The 18,211-nt window shown below is 38.4% G+C and overlaps 1 protein-coding gene across 2 annotated transcripts in view; it reads left to right on the top strand.

Annotated features, from left to right (window-relative positions):
* Positions 1-13,987: 13,987 nt before the first annotated feature.
* The window catches only part of LOC100368849 (PHD finger protein 10-like), a 43,705-nt gene continuing 39,481 nt past the window's right edge, over positions 13,988-18,211 (top strand). For both annotated transcript variants that reach the window (XM_006823281.3, XM_085495797.1), the window contains exons 1-2: positions 13,988-14,036; positions 16,851-16,981. In XM_006823281.3, the coding sequence (XP_006823344.3) occupies positions 14,004-14,036; positions 16,851-16,981 (164 nt within the window). In that variant the 5' untranslated portion in view covers positions 13,988-14,003. The remainder of the gene's footprint in view (positions 14,037-16,850; positions 16,982-18,211) is intronic.

The following is an 18,211-nucleotide window of genomic DNA, read 5'->3' on the forward strand; positions in this document are numbered from 1 at the left end:
TCTACTCACATTGTGTTATCCACCAGATACCAATTAGATCATTGTCTTCATGTGAAACGTCATCCGCTCACATTGTGTTATCCACCAGATGCCAATTATTTCATCGTCTCCATGTGAAACGTCTTCTACTCACATTGTGTTATCCACCAGATACCAATTAGATCATTGTCTTCATGTGAAACGTCATCCGCTCACATTGTGTTATCCACCAGATACCAATTAGATCTTTGTCTCCATTTGAAACGTCTTTCGCTCACATTGTGTTATCGACCAGATGCCAATTATTTCATTGTCTCCATGTGAAACGTCTTCTGCTCACTTTGTGATATCCACCAGATGCCAATTATTTCATTGTCTCCATGTGAAACGTCTTCTGCTCACATTGTGATATCCACCAGATGCCAATTAGATCATTGTCTCCATGTGAAACGTCTTCCGCTCACATTGTGTTATCCACCAGATATCAATTAGATCATTGTCTCCATGTGAAACGTCTTCTGCTCACATTGTATTATCCACCAGATACCAATTAGATCATTGTCTCTATGTTGAACCTTCTTCCGCTCACATTGTGTTATCCACCAGATACCAATTAGATCATTGTCTCCATGTGAAACGTCTTCCGCTCACATTGTGTTATCCACCAGATGCCAATTATTTCATTGTCTCCATGTGAAACGTCTTCCGCTCACATTGTGTTATCCACCAGATACCAATTAGATCATTGTCTCCATGTCAAACGTCTTCCGCTCACATTGTGTTATCCACCAGATATCAATTAGATCATTGTCTCCATGTCAAACGTCTTCCGCTCACATTGTATTATCCACCAGATACCAATTAGATCATTGTCTCCATGTTGAAACTTCTTCCGCTCACATTGTGTTATCCACCAGATACCAATTAGATCACTGTCTCCATGTGAAACGTCTTCCGCTCACATTGTGTTATCCACCAAATACCAATTAGATCATTGTCTCCATGTGAAACGTCTTTCGCTCACATTGTGTTATCCACCAGATGCCAATTATTTCATTGTCTCCATGTGAAACGTCTTCTACTCACATTGTGTTATCCACCAGATACCAATTAGATCATTGTCTCCATGTGAAACGTCATCCGCAAACATTGTGTTATCCACCAGATACCAATTAGATCATTGTCTCCATTTGAAACGTCTTTCGCTCACATTGTGTTATCCACCAGATGCCAATTATTTCATTGTCTCCATGTGAAACGTCTTCTGCTCACATTGTGATATCCACCAGATGCCAATTAGATCATTGTCTCCATGTGAAACGTCTTCCGCTCACATTGTGTTATCCACCAGATGCCAATTAGATCATTGTCTCCATGCGAAACGTCTTCCGCTCACATTGTATTATCCACCAGATACCAATTAGATCATTGTCTCCATGTTGAAACTTCTTCCGCTCACATTGTGTTATCCACCAGATGCCAATTATTTCATTGTCTCCATGTGAAACGTCTTCTGCTCACATTGTGATATCCACCAGATGCCAATTAGATCATTGTCTCCATGTGAAACGTCTTCCGCTCACATTGTGTTATCCACCAGATGCCAATTAGATCATTGTCTCCATGTGAAACGTCTTCCGCTCACATTGTATTATCCACCAGATACCAATTAGATCATTGTCTCCATGTTGAAACTTCTTCCGCTCACATTGTGTTATCCACCAGATGCTAATTATTTCATTGTCTCCATGTGAAACGTCTTACGTTCACATTGTGTTATCCACCAGATACCAATTAGATCATTGTCTCCATGTGAAACGTCTTCCGCTCACATTGTGTTATCCACCAGATGCCAATTATTTCATTGTCTCCATGTGAAACGTCTTACGTTCACATTGTGTTATCCACCAGATACCAATTAGATCATTGTCTTCATGTGAAACGTCTTCCGCTCACATTGTGTTATCCACCAGATGCCAATTATTTCATCGTCTCCATGTGAAACGTATTCTACTCACATTGTGTTATCCACCAGATACCAATTAGATCATTGTCTTCATGTGAAACGTCATCCGCTCACATTGTGTTATCCACCAGATACCAATTAGATCTTTGTCTCCATTTGAAACGTCTTTCGCTCACATTGTGTTATCGACCAGATGCCAATTATTTCATTGTCTCCATGTGAAACGTCTTCTGCTCACATTGTGATATCCACCAGATGCCAATTAGATCATTGTCTCCATGTGAAACGTCTTCCGCTCACATTGTGTTATCCACCAGATGCCAATTATTTCATTGTCTCCATGTGAAACGTCTTCCGCTCACATTGTGTTATCCACCAGATACCAATTAGATCATTGTCTCCATGTCAAACGTCTTCCGCTCACATTGTGTTATCCACCAGATATCAATTAGATCATTGTCTCCATGTCAAACGTCTTCCGCTCACATTGTATTATCCACCAGATACCAATTAGATCATTGTCTCCATGTTGAAACTTCTTCCGCTCACATTGTGTTATCCACCAGATGCCAATTATTTCATTGTCTCCATGTGAAACGTCTTACGTTCACATTGTGTTATCCACCAGATACCAATTAGATCATTGTCTCCATTTGAAACGTCTTTCGCTCACATTGTGTTATCCACCAGATGCCAATTATTTCATTGTCTCCATGTGAAACGTCTTCTGCTCACATTGTGATATCCACCAGATGCCAATTAGAACATTGTCTCCATGTGAAACGTCTTCCGCTCACATTGTGTTATCCACCAGATGCCAATTAGATCATTGTCTCCATGTGAAACGTCTTCCGCTCACATTGTATTATCCACCAGATACCAATTAGATCATTGTCTCCATGTTGAAACTTCTTCCGCTCACATTGTGTTATCCACCAGATGCCAATTATTTCATTGTCTCCATGTGAAACGTCTTACGTTCACATTGTGTTATCCACCAGATACCAATTAGATCATTGTCTCCATGTGAAACGTCTTCCGCTCACATTGTGTTATCCACCAGATGCCAATTATTTCATTGTCTCCATGTGAAACGTCTTCCGCTCACATTGTGTTATCCACCAGATATCAATTAGATCATTGTCTCCATGTGAAACGTCTTCCGCTCACATTGTGTTATCTACCAGATACCAATTAGATCAGTGTCTCCATGTGAAACGTCTTCCACTCACATTGTGTTATCCACCAGATACCAATTAGATCATTGTCTCCATGTGAAACGTCTTCAGCTCAAATTGTGTTATCCACCAGATACCAATTAGATCATTGTCTCCATGTGAAACGTCTTCCGCTCACATTGTGTTATCCACCAGATACCAATTAGATCATTGTCTCCATGTGAAACGTCTTCCGCTCACATTGTGTTATCCACCAGATGCCAATTATTTCATTGTCTCCATGTGAAACGTCTTCCGCTCACATTGTGTTATCCACCAGATATCAATTAGATCATTGTCTCCATGTGAAACGTCTTCCGCTCACATTGTGTTATCTACCAGATACCAATGAGATCAGTGTCTCCATGTGAAACGTCTTCAGCTCAAATTGTGTTATCCACCAGATACCAATTAGATCATTGTCTCCATGTGAAACGTCTTCAGCTCAAATTGTGTTATCCACCAGATACCAATTAGATCATTGTCTCCATGTGAAACGTCTTCCGCTCACATTGTGTTTTCCACCAGATGCCAATTATTTCATTGTCTCCATGTGAAACGTCTTCCGTTCACATTGTGTTATCCACCAGATACCAATTAAATCATTGTCTCCATGTGAAACGTCTTCCGCTCACATTGTGTTATCCACCAGATGCCAATTAGATCATTGTCTCCATGTGAAACGTCTTCCGCTCACATTGTGTTATCCACCAGATACCAATTAGATCATTGTCTCCATGTGAAACGTCTTCCGGTCACATTGTGTTATCCACCAGATACCAATTATTTAATTTTCTCCATGTGAAACGTCTTCCGCTCACATTGTGTTATCCATCAGATATCAATTAGATCATTGTCTCCATGTGAAACGTCTTCTGCTCACATTGTATTATCCACCAGATACCAATTAGATCATTGTCTCTATGTTGAACCTTCTTCCGCTCACATTGTGTTATCCACCAGATACAAATTAGATCATTGTCTCCATGTGAAACGTCTTCCGCTCACATTGTGTTATCCACCAGATGCCAATTATTTCATTGTCTCCATGTGAAACGTCTTCCGCTCACATTGTGTTATCCACCAGATACCAATTAGATCATTGTCTCCATGTCAAACGTCTTCCGCTCACATTGTGTTATCCACCAGATATCAATTAGATCATTGTCTCCATGTGAAACGTCTTCCGCTCACATTGTGTTATCCACCGGATGCCAATTATTTCATTGACTCCATGTGAAACGTCTTCCGCTCACATTGTGTTATCCACCAGATATCAATTAGATCATTGTCTCCATGTGAAACGTCTTCCGCTCACATTGTGTTATCTACCAGATACCAATGAGATCAGTGTCTCCATGTGAAACGTCTTCCACTCACATTGTGTTATCCACCAGATACCAATTAGATCATTGTCTCCATGTCAAACGTCTTCCGCTCACATTGTGTTATCCACCAGATATCAATTAGATCATCGTCTCCATGTCAAACGTCTTCCGCTCACATTGTATTATCCACCAGATACCAATTAGATCATTGTCTCCATGTTGAAACTTCTTCCGCTCACATTGTGTTATCCACCAGATACCAATTAGATCATTGTCTCCATGTGAAACGTCTTCCGCTCACATTGTGTTATCCACCAAATACCAATTAGATCATTGTCTCCATGTGAAACGTCTTTCGCTCACATTGTGTTATCGACCAGATGCCAATTATTTCATTGTCTCCATGTGAAACGTCTTCTACTCACATTGTGTTATCCACCAGATACCAATTAGATCATTGTCTCCATGTGAAACGTCATCCGCAAACATTGTGTTATCCACCAGATACCAATTAGATCATTGTCTCCATTTGAAACGTCTTTCGCTCACATTGTGTTATCCACCAGATGCCAATTATTTCATTGTCTCCATGTGAAACGTCTTCTGCTCACATTGTGTTATCCATCAGATATCAATTAGATCATTGTCTCCATGTGAAACGTCTTCTGCTCACATTGTATTATCCACCAGATACCAATTAGATCATTGTCTCTATGTTGAACCTTCTTCCGCTCACATTGTGTTATCCACCAGATACCAATTAGATCATTGTCTCCATGTGAAACGTCTTCCGCTCACATTGTGTTATCCACCAGATGCCAATTAGATCATTGTCTCCATGTGAAACGTCTTCCGCTCACATTGTGTTATCCACCAGATACCAATTAGATCATTGTCTCCATGTCAAACGTCTTCCGCTCACATTGTGTTATCCACCAGATATCAATTAGATCATTGTCTCCATGTGAAACGTCTTCCGCTCACATTGTGTTATCCACCAGATGCCAATTATTTCATTGTCTCCATGTGAAACGTCTTCCGCTCACATTGTGTTATCCACCAGTTATCAATTAGATCATTGTCTCCATGTGAAACGTCTTCCGCTCACATTGTGTTATCTACCAGATACCAATGAGATCAGTGTCTCCATGTGAAACGCCTTCCACTCACATTGTGTTATCCACCAGATACCAATTAGATCATTGTCTCCATGTCAAACGTCTTCCGCTCACATTGTGTTATCCACCAGATATCAATTAGATCATTGTCTCCATGTCAAACGTCTTCCGCTCACATTGTATTATCCACCAGATACCAATTAGATCATTGTCTCCATGTTGAAACTTCTTCCGCTCACATCGTGTTATCCACCAGATACCAATTAGATCATTGTCTCCATGTGAAACGTCTTCCGCTCACATTGTGTTATCCACCAAATACCAATTAGATCATTGTCTCCATGTGAAACGTCTTCAGCTCACATTGTGTTATCCACCAGATGCCAATTATTTCATTGTCTCCATGTGAAACGTCTTCTACTCACATTGTGTTATCCACCAGATACCAATTAGATCATTGTCTCCATGTGAAACGTCATCCGCAAACATTGTGTTATCCACCAGATACCAATTAGATCATTGTCTCCATTTGAAACGACTTTCGCTCACATTGTGTTATCCACCAGATGCCAATTATTTCATTGTCTCCATGTGAAACGTCTTCTGCTCACATTGTGATATCCACCAGATGCCAATTAGATCATTGTCTCCATGTGAAACGTCTTCCGCTCACATTGTGTTATCCACCAGGTGCCAATTAGATCATTGTCTCCATGTAAAACGTCTTCCGCTCACATTGTATTATCCACCAGATACCAATTAGATCATTGTCTCCATGTTGAAACTTCTTCCGCTCACATTGTGTTATCCACCAGATGCCAATTATTTCATTGTCTCCATGTGAAACGTCTTACGTTCACATTGTGTTATCCACCAGATACCAATTAGATCATTGTCTCCATGTGAAACGTCTTCCGCTCACATTGTGTTATCCACCAGATGCCAATTATTTCATTGTCTCCATGTGAAACGTCTTACGTTCACATTGTGTTATCCACCAGATACCAATTAGATCATTGTCTTCATGTGAAACGTCTTCCGCTCACATTGTGTTATCCACCAGATGCCAATTATTTCATTGTCTCCATGTGAAACGTCTTCTACTCACATTGTGTTATCCACCAGATACCAATTAGATCATTGTCTCCATGTGAAACGTCATCCGCTCACATTGTGTTATCCTCCAGATGCCAATTAGATCTTTGTCTCCATTTGAAACGTCTTTCGCTCACATTGTGTTATCGACCAGATGCCAATTATTTCATTGTCTCCATGTGAAACGTCTTCCGCTCACATTGTGTTATCCACCAGATGCCAATTATTTCATTGTCTCCATGTGAAACGTCTTCCGCTCACATTGTGTTATCCACCAGATATCAATTAGATCATTGTCTCCATGTGAAACGTCTTCCGCTCACATTGTGTTATCTACCAGATACCAATGAGATCAGTGTCTCCATGTGAAACGTCTTCCACTCACATTGTGTTATCCACCAGATGCCAATTATTTCATTGTCTCCATGTGAAACGTCTTCAGCTCAAATTGTGTTATCCACCAGATACCAATTAGATCATTGTCTCCATGTGAAACGTCTTCCGCTCACATTGTGTTATCCACCAGATACCAATTAGATCATTGTCTCCATGTGAAACGTCTTCCGCTCACATTGTGTTATCCACCAGATGCCAATTATTTCATTGTCTCCATGTGAAACGTCTTCCGCTCACATTGTGTTATCCACCAGATATCAATTAGATCATTGTCTCCATGTGAAACGTCTTCCGCTCACATTGTGTTATCTACCAGATACCAATGAGATCAGTGTCTCCATGCGAAACGTTATCCACTCACATTGTGTTATCCACCAGATACCAATTAGATCATTGTCTCCATGTGAAACGTCTTCAGCTCAAATTGTGTTATCCACCAGATACCAATTAGATCATTGTCTCCATGTGAAACGTCTTCCGCTCACATTGTGTTATCCACCAGATGCCAATTAGATCATTGTCTCCATGTGAAACGTCTTCCGCTCAAATTGTGTTATCCACCAGATACCAATTAGATCATTGTCTCCATGTGAAACGTTATCCACTCACATTGTGTTATCCACCAGATACCAATTAGATCATTGTCTCCATGTGAAACGTCTTCAGCTCAAATTGTGTTATCCACCAGATACCAATTAGATCATTGTCTCCATGTGAAACGTCTTCCACTCACATTGTGTTATCCACCAGATGCCAATTAGATCATTGTCTCCATGTGAAACGTCTTCCGCTCAAATTGTGTTATCCACCAGATACCAATTAGATCATTGTCTCCATGTGAAACGTCTTCAGCTCACATTGTGTTATCCACCAGATGCCAATTAGATCATTGTCTCCATGTGAAACGTCTTCCGCTCACATTGTGTTTTCCACCATATGCCAATTATTTCATTGTCTCCATGTGAAACGTCTTCCGCTCACATTGTGTTATCTACCAGATACCAATGAGATCTGTGTCTCCATGTGAAACGTTATCCACTCACATTGTGTTATCCACCAGATACCAATTAGATCATTGTCTCCATGTGAAACGTCTTCAGCTCAAATTGTGTTATCCACCAGATACCAATTAGATCATTGTCTCCATGTGAAACGTCTTCCGCTCACATTGTGTTATCCACCAGATGCCAATTAGATCATTGTCTCCATGTGAAACGTCTTCCGCTCAAATTGTGTTATCCACCAGATACCAATTAGATCATTGTCTCCATGTGAAACGTTATCCACTCACATTGTGTTATCCACCAGATACCAATTAGATCATTGTCTCCATGTGAAACGTCTTCAGCTCAAATTGTGTTATCCACCAGATACCAATTAGATCATTGTCTCCATGTGAAACGTCTTCCACTCACATTGTGTTATCCACCAGATGCCAATTAGATCATTGTCTCCATGTGAAACGTCTTCCGCTCAAATTGTGTTATCCACCAGATACCAATTAGATCATTGTCTCCATGTGAAACGTCTTCAGCTCACATTGTGTTATCCACCAGATGCCAATTAGATCATTGTCTCCATGTGAAACGTCTTCCGCTCACATTGTGTTTTCCACCAGATGCCAATTATTTCATTGTCTCCATGTGAAACGTCTTCCGTTCACATTGTGTTATCCACCAGATACCAATTAAATCATTGTCTCCATGTGAAACGTCTTCCGCTCACATTGTGTTATCCACCAGATGCCAATTAGATCATTGTCTCCATGTGAAACGTCTTCCGCTCACATTGTGTTATCCACCAGATACCAATTAGATCATTGTCTCAATGTGAAACGTCTTCCGGTCACATTGTGTTATCCACCAGATACCAATTACTTAATTTTCTCCATGTGAAACGTCTTTCGCTCACATTGTGTTATCCATCAGATATCAATTAGATCATTGTCTCCATGTGAAACGTCTTCTGCTCACATTGTATTATCCACCAGATACCAATTAGATCATTGTCTCTATGTTGAACCTTCTTCCGCTCACATTGTGTTATCCACCAGATACCAATTAGATCATTGTCTCCATGTGAAACGTCTTCCGCTCACATTGTGTTATCCACCAGATGCCAATTATTTCATTGTCTCCATGTGAAACGTCTTCCGCTCACATTGTGTTATCCACCAGATACCAATTAGATCATTGTCTCCATGTCAAACGTCTTCCGCTCACATTGTGTTATCCACCAGATATCAATTAGATCATTGTCTCCATGTGAAACGTCTTCCGCTCACATTGTGTTATCCACCAGATGCCAATTATTTCATTGTCTCCATGTGAAACGTCTTCCGCTCATATTGTGTTATCCACCAGATATCAATTAGATCATTGTCTCCATGTGAAACGTCTTCCGCTCACATTGTGTTATCTACCAGATACCAATGAGATCAGTGTCTCCATGTGAAACGTCTTCCACTCACATTGTGTTATCCACCAGATACCAATTAGATCATTGTCTCCATGTGAAACGTCTTCCGCTCACATTGTGTTTTCCACCAGATGCCAATTATTTCATTTTCTCCATGTGAAACGTCTTCCGTTCACATTGTGTTATCCACCAGATACCAATTAGATCATTGTCTCCATGTGAAACGTCTTCCGCTCACATTGTGTTATCTACCAGATACCAATGAGATCAGTGTCTCCATGTGAAACGTTATCCACTCACATTGTGTTATCCACCAGATACCAATTAGATCATTGTCTCCATGTGAAACGTCTTCAGCTCAAATTGTGTTATCCACCAGATACCAATTAGATCATTGTCTCCATGTGAAACGTCTTCCGCTCACATTGTGTTATCCACCAGATGCCAATTAGATCATTGTCTCCATGTGAAACGTCTTCCGCTCAAATTGTGTTATCCACCAGATACCAATTAGATCATTGTCTCCATGTGAAACGTTATCCACTCACATTGTGTTATCCACCAGATACCAATTAGATCATTGTCTCCATGTGAAACGTCTTCAGCTCAAATTGTGTTATCCACCAGATACCAATTAGATCATTGTCTCCATGTGAAACGTCTTCCACTCACATTGTGTTATCCACCAGATGCCAATTAGATCATTGTCTCCATGTGAAACGTCTTCCGCTCAAATTGTGTTATCCACCAGATACCAATTAGATCATTGTCTCCATGTGAAACGTCTTCAGCTCACATTGTGTTATCCACCAGATGCCAATTAGATTATTGTCTCCATATGAAACGTCTTCCGCTCACATTGTGTTTTCCACCAGATGCCAATTATTTCATTGTCTCCATGTGAAACGTCTTCCGCTCACATTGTGTTATCTACCAGATACCAATGAGATCAGTGTCTCCATGTGAAACGTTATCCACTCACATTGTGTTATCCACCAGATACCAATTAGATCATTGTCTCCATGTGAAACGTCTTCAGCTCAAATTGTGTTATCCACCAGATACCAATTAGATCATTGTCTCCATGTGAAACGTCTTCCGCTCACATTGTGTTATCCACCAGATGCCAATTAGATCATTGTCTCCATGTGAAACGTCTTCCGCTCAAATTGTGTTATCCACCAGATACCAATTAGATCATTGTCTCCATGTGAAACGTTATCCACTCACATTGTGTTATCCACCAGATACCAATTAGATCATTGTCTCCATGTGAAACGTCTTCAGCTCAAATTGTGTTATCCACCAGATACCAATTAGATCATTGTCTCCATGTGAAACGTCTTCCACTCACATTGTGTTATCCACCAGATGCCAATTAGATCATTGTCTCCATGTGAAACGTCTTCCGCTCAAATTGTGTTATCCACCAGATACCAATTAGATCATTGTCTCCATGTGAAACGTCTTCAGCTCACATTGTGTTATCCACCAGATGCCAATTAGATCATTGTCTCCATGTGAAACGTCTTCCGCTCACATTGTGTTTTCCACCAGATGCCAATTATTTCATTGTCTCCATGTGAAACGTCTTCCGTTCACATTGTGTTATCCACCAGATACCAATTAAATCATTGTCTCCATGTGAAACGTCTTCCGCTCACATTGTGTTATCCACCAGATGCCAATTAGATCATTGTCTCCATGTGAAACGTCTTCCGCTCACATTGTGTTATCCACCAGATACCAATTAGATCATTGTCTCCATGTGAAACGTCTTCCGGTCACATTGTGTTATCCACCAGATACCAATTACTTAATTTTCTCCATGTGAAACGTCTTTCGCTCACATTGTGTTATCCATCAGATATCAATTAGATCATTGTCTCCATGTGAAACGTCTTCTGCTCACATTGTATTATCCACCAGATACCAATTAGATCATTGTCTCTATGTTGAACCTTCTTCCGCTCACATTGTGTTATCCACCAGATACCAATTAGATCATTGTCTCCATGTGAAACGTCTTCCGCTCACATTGTGTTATCCACCAGATGCCAATTATTTCATTGTCTCCATGTGAAACGTCTTCCGCTCACATTGTGTTATCCACCAGATACCAATTAGATCATTGTCTCCATGTCAAACGTCTTCCGCTCACATTGTGTTATCCACCAGATATCAATTAGATCATTGTCTCCATGTGAAACGTCTTCCGCTCACATTGTGTTATCCACCAGATGCCAATTATTTCATTGTCTCCATGTGAAACGTCTTCCGCTCACATTGTGTTATCCACCAGATATCAATTAGATCATTGTCTCCATGTGAAACGTCTTCCGCTCACATTGTGTTATCTACCAGATACCAATGAGATCAGTGTCTCCATGTGAAACGTCTTCCACTCACATTGTGTTATCCACCAGATACCAATTAGATCATTGTCTCCATGTGAAACGTCTTCCGCTCACATTGTGTTTTCCACCAGATGCCAATTATTTCATTTTCTCCATGTGAAACGTCTTCCGTTCACATTGTGTTATCCACCAGATACCAATTAGATCATTGTCTCCATGTGAAACGTCTTCCGCTCACATTGTGTTATCCACTTGACGCCAATTATTTCATTCTCTCCATGTAAAACGTCTTCCGCTCACATTGTGTTATCCACCAGATGCCAATTAGATCATTGTCTCCATGTGAAACGTCTTCCGCTCACATTGTGTTATCCACCAGATACCAATTAGAGATCATTGTCTCCATGTGAAACGTCTTCCGGTCACATTGTGTTATCCACCAGATACCAATTATTTCATTGTCTCCATGTGAAACGTCTTCCGCTCACATTGTGTTATCCACCAGATGCCAATTAGATCAATGTAGGATAAAGGCAGACATTAAAATTCCAAAAGAATTGATTACCCTCACCTCACAGGTTATTGAAACTAGAACTACACAAATCATATGGGGTAATTGAATAAATAGATTACGTACACCCCTGCTGTGATTAGTACCATACAAGTAAAATATATATATAAATATCATCCCATTGTTTTGCCCACTGCTCTTCAACTTCTTGAGAACTACAAGTTTCTTGCTGCAAAATAATTTGGTTATCTTTATATTGTTTATAATATACCCCCTCACATTAAGTGAGAGTAATTTAATTAAGAGATCATTCATGGCAAGCTATATGCCATGCCTTAATTGGATTACTGTATACCAGATCATAAACAAAAATACAAAAATAATTGAGAGATTGAAAAAGATGTAGTAGCATTATATTATGACATAAGACGTGATTGTACATGACCTACAACTATTATCATTAGTATTTAAGCGTCTTTACTAGATTTTTTTAAGGAGCAGGATGATTGTAAGTAAGTTTATTCCGCGATTGTATGTACTTGTATTTTGTATTGAATTATACTCAGATCTTCAAGTGTACTTTCACATTTATCTGAATTGGATAATTCTGTAATAAATAACTATAATACTTTGTTGAATTCCAATTACAAATAGTGCAATATATATGAAATCTTATGTATTAAGATTAATTGTATTATCCGTGTTAACATTAAGCTACAAATATCAGTAAAGTACACCTAGCACTAATTGTAACCATGAGGCATTTTTCACTGATATCTCACTCATAAATATATGGATAATGTCGTATCAGTGTGAATTGCAATAAAATTCTAAATTTATGGCGGACCATTAATTACTAATTACCAAATTACAAAGTACACAAATACATTACTAATTGCAGAGTACGCAAATACATTACTAATTACAGAGTACGCAAATACATTACTAATTACAGAGTACGTAAATACATTACTAATTAGAGAGTACACAAATACATTACTAATTACAGAGTATGCAAATACATTGCTAATTACAGAGTACGCAAATACATTACTAATTACGGAGTACGCAAACAACCTATGCCCGCTGCCCTTCCTCTATATACTGTCCAACCTGAAACTAGTATTACATTATTACTAGTCTGGGGTCCAACCAATGAAACAAACACAGATATAAGTTTAATTTTAATTTGTCACCTATGTACTATAGTAAACATTTTCGCTGGATTGAAATACCTGATACAAGGTTAGAAAATTGAACTATATATTAATAATAATAATAATAATAATAATAATAATAATAATAATAGTTTATTTATTACGCAACTGTAATCTGCTGTGGATACAGTAAGGTAAAAATAGTTAAAATAAAGCAACTAAAAATAACTACATATGTTTTTGATTTGTTTACTATGTCAACTATTTATCATGAGCTTTAAATAAAGTATTAAATACAGAAATTTAATTTCTATTTTTTTTTCGCAATTTAAAATAAAGTTTGATATCGCTTGTTGAACCAAAAACACTAGAAAATACATATAAATACATATATTTTCTAGTGTCTGGTTGAACAAAATTTGTGATACGTTTCAGATAAATGTGCGCCACCAACGTTCAGCATGGTTAAGAAAATGGCGGCGTCCGTGCTTCAGGTAAAATGTTGTTTTCTTCTGTGATCGATCGATTTATGATAAGTTATAGACTCCGTACTCTTATTCCCCTCAGCTTGAAAAATAGTTTATTGTTGTTGATCGATTTAAAATATAAAATTCCAACTATTTCATCGAAATTCGATCTAAAGTTGGTCTGGCCATTTGTCTTTGTCCCACGGACACAAAAAAAAACAGGCACCATTTGGTTCACGAGTTTAGGAGCAGCAGTCTATGGCAATAGCGATTTGTTGTGCATACTAGTTTGCTGAACTACCAGCGGCATCTCCAAGCTAGCAGACTTCGGATGAAAGGCGTCGATGCCATTGTCATTGCTTTGTGACTCGTGGTTTTGCTGCAGTTCGTATTTAGGGATGAGCAGAGCTTATCATAGCCCTGCGTACAGTGCTGTGTGTACGGAGACGCGTTCGGTTCATAGATGTCCCCACCACAGCCCTGCGAACTTCCATAGACAAAGTCCGGGACTTTGAAAAATATAACTTTTTTAATGAAATAACATGACCAGGTACCCAAAATGATGATCGATTACAAGATATATCCAGAACTCCAGTTCGGAGTCCAATTGTGGATGAAATCGGCTACTTTGCCCTAAAAACAAACGCATTCTCTCGCGTGAATGAAATAAAAAATGGCGGCGTTTGGTGGATAATTCCTCCGCGTTTACAATTTGACCGTCTTTACTAGTTGTTATTTAAAAACATTTCAGTTTCAGATAACTTTGTAATGGTTGTTACGGATAACTATCGTCATTTCAAAAGATTTCGGCTGGGAAACTACTTATTTTTAACTTGCGCACCAATTACGATGCGCTCCCAGACTTTGTCTATGGAGGTACGCAGGGCTGTGATGGGGACATCTGTCAACCAAACGCGTTCCCGTACACACAGCACTGTACGCAGGGCTAAGCTTATCAAAGCACTGTTCTTAAAAACAGTGTATGGGTAAACAGGCGCTCGGAACGTTTCTTGGATAATAAAAAATCACCTAAAATAGGTTCGGCATAGTTAGTCAATCACCAAAATTGAAAATCAAAACACCAGAGCAAATAAACCAAATCTCCTACCCGGATATTTTGAAGCAGAGACCCGTACACTTCCCAAACATGTATGTGCGTACTGCGTCATAAAAAAACGATGCTGATATTTTTTATATTGCGAACTATTAGCTCAATTTTTATTTTTCAGGAAAATTAAATTTTAAAATACAACATATAATATAACATACATGTACAACAATACAATATTTAAATTTTGAGGTTGTTTTGATTTCATTCTTAAAATGGTACATGTATAACATTATTATTTTCATGGTAAAACTATGAGCAGCACCAATCTATCAACACAAATTAAATTTGTCGAGAGAAAATGAAAATCCTCAGTAGTACATCTCTGCAGTGAATGGATTTTTAGTGTGAATTGAAGGACGATATGCGCAAGATATTATTAGCAAAAGTGCTGATTGTTGCACAAATCTCGGACTAGTAATGCAACAGACTCGCAACGTGGCGTTTTCTTTTAAAGTAATGCTTGCCACGGCAACCCCTGAGCGATCTCATGTTTTCCATTTCCAGAAATTAAGAATAAATAGAAATATACTGGGCTATTTTTATACAAAACTATGACGGAAGTCAAACAAAATCAGTGAAACTCGAAATAGCAACAATACTGACACACAATAGACCATTGAAACAGTTGCTGAACACGCTGATACGCTGAGAGATATCATGTACATGACACTAGCTATCCGATGTTTCAGAATCACGGAAGACGAAAACAAAACGGGTAACACACAAAGTGGTATGATCGCTGAAAACGCAGCAATTTGGTCTCTCCGAAAAAAATATTGGAAACCTTCCGCAAAATCCCCAACAGCAAGAAAAATCGTTTCTAAGTTGCTCATTATATATTCAAAAACTATTCAATTACTTGTAACTCACCTAATTGTTGCTCAATTCTTAAAATTCTTACACAGATGCAAAGGTCAAAATATCCAGAACGCATTTCCCATTGCATTAAAAATGTTTGGATCCGTTTTATGAAGAAATACGCAATTTCCGAAGAAGGGCAAAATGTGCAGTGTAAACTTCGACGGTGTCTATGCCAATGCTACAGAGTGTGGCACACATAGCATGTACAATTAAGCCGGTTAACACCTTAAACAATAGACGTTGCGAGTCTGTTGTATTACTAGTCTGAGCACAAATCAATGAGCACAGAAAGTACTGAAGTTTAACTAGATAATGCCTGAGATGCTTGTAACACATCAAAGTCAGTATAGTACATATTTCGGACAGATCAAAACTAATTCATGTTTGCCACTAGGAAGGCACATTGTGCTGTGGGCAATCATTGTTTATCACACATGTAAAGAAGGTTGCCCATTCAGTCACAATAGATAGTTTTATGTTATATTTCTTCAAATATGTGGCTACTGTAAAAAAAAACATGCATGTTCCATGTGTGAATTTTCAAGTCTGTTCAAAACTTTGTTCTGTGTTTCATTTTCTGGATCAATATATCAGTATACTGTAGAATCATATTTAATTTCACCATTTTCAAAAATTTATCATATTCGCTGAATTTTAAATTCAGAACTTTCCAGTGAAAGAATAGTAATTTTACATACTCACGTGGATTTAATGTAGCGGATTTCAGTTATCAGTGAAAAATATTGCAATTAAAGCTAAGCAAAAATTAATGTATTTAGAGTAGTTCATTTCTTAATTCCACAGTATCGGGTAGTTTGTTAAGTGTGACGTTCTGACAGATTTTCAAGTGTTTTTATTTTCTACCACAGAGAGAGATTGAGGTTGTTGATTCAGGTGATGACAGCTCATCAAGGAGTATTAGACCATTGAAAAGACGACGTGCTGGGTCTCGTGAAAGCAACCGTAGCAGTGATGTAGGTGAAGACTCTATGATTGGTGGGTAAGTATCAGGAAGACCACATTGCCCATTGTGTGTCAAAGATCATAGATGGGTTTTGTAAATGACTACTGTAAAACATGTTTAAATAGCTGCATGCTATTTTAGCGAATTTGCCTCCATGCATGATTTAACTGAATCTTAATTTAGCGAAAATGTCTACAATTTCATTTTAAATTAGTGACATCTTGAATTACAGATTAGCTAAATTAGCTAAAAAGACATGTTTTACAGTATACAATCAAACATGTGTTAGTTACCACCTCTATATAAAGACCACCTGCCTATAGTGACCGAAATGTTGAATTGTTCGAGTTACGGACATCGAGTTACAAACATTGAGTTACGAAAACATAAAGTTACAGAAATTACCATGCCAACATTTTTAAAACCATTGTAACTCGATGTTCAATTAACAGTTAACAGAACTTCGAGTTACGGGCAACATACATTTTGGTTTTTGTTGAACTTCCACATTCTGTAACTCGAAGTTCAAATAACAGTTAACCAAACTCAGAGTTTCAGGCAACATATAATGTTTGTTTTGTCTAACTTTCAAATTTGATAATTCAAACTTTAACTAACAGTTATTCAAACTTCGAGTTGGTAACTCAAAATTTAATTAACAGTTAATCAAAGTTTGAGTTACGGACAACATACAAATTTTTGGTGTTTAATGTCCATATTAAGTAAGGCCAGACTTTTTTTATTCCTTGTTTCTCGAGTTTTTATAAGGCAATTTTTTTGAGGAGGGTGGAAAAAAATAAAATTTTTTCCATTAGATTTTTGTGATTCTCAAAGAATATTGAGTGAGATCATTGATCGGAGAGAAGAAATGAAATAAAATTTTATTCCATGTATAATCTTGTTTCTCATCTGTGCAGACTTCGATACTTTAATCATGATACTCCCACTTTTTGCGCTTACAAGTCGGCGGGCGTGAGAAATTACACTGAAATAAAGTTTTATTTTTTATTTCATTTTCGGCTGTTTATTCGACGGGTTCGCGAAACAAGGGATAATAAAGGTCTGGCCTAACTCAAATTTTAATTAACAATTATCATAACTTTGGCCGCGGTTATGGCAATGTGGTCCCTAGCTAATGACGGCCAAGTGAATTTCTAATATTTTCTGGAATCTAACCGTGACATTTTGGTTTTTGGCGTAAGTTCAACTGATGAATTGGTGGCACGAAATCACAATTTAAAGTTTAGCTGTAGTTTTCAAAGTTAT

Source organism: Saccoglossus kowalevskii, chromosome 2, assembly GCF_978046115.1.
Source record: "Saccoglossus kowalevskii chromosome 2, keSacKowa6.1, whole genome shotgun sequence".
NCBI lineage: Eukaryota > Metazoa > Hemichordata > Enteropneusta > Harrimaniidae > Saccoglossus > Saccoglossus kowalevskii.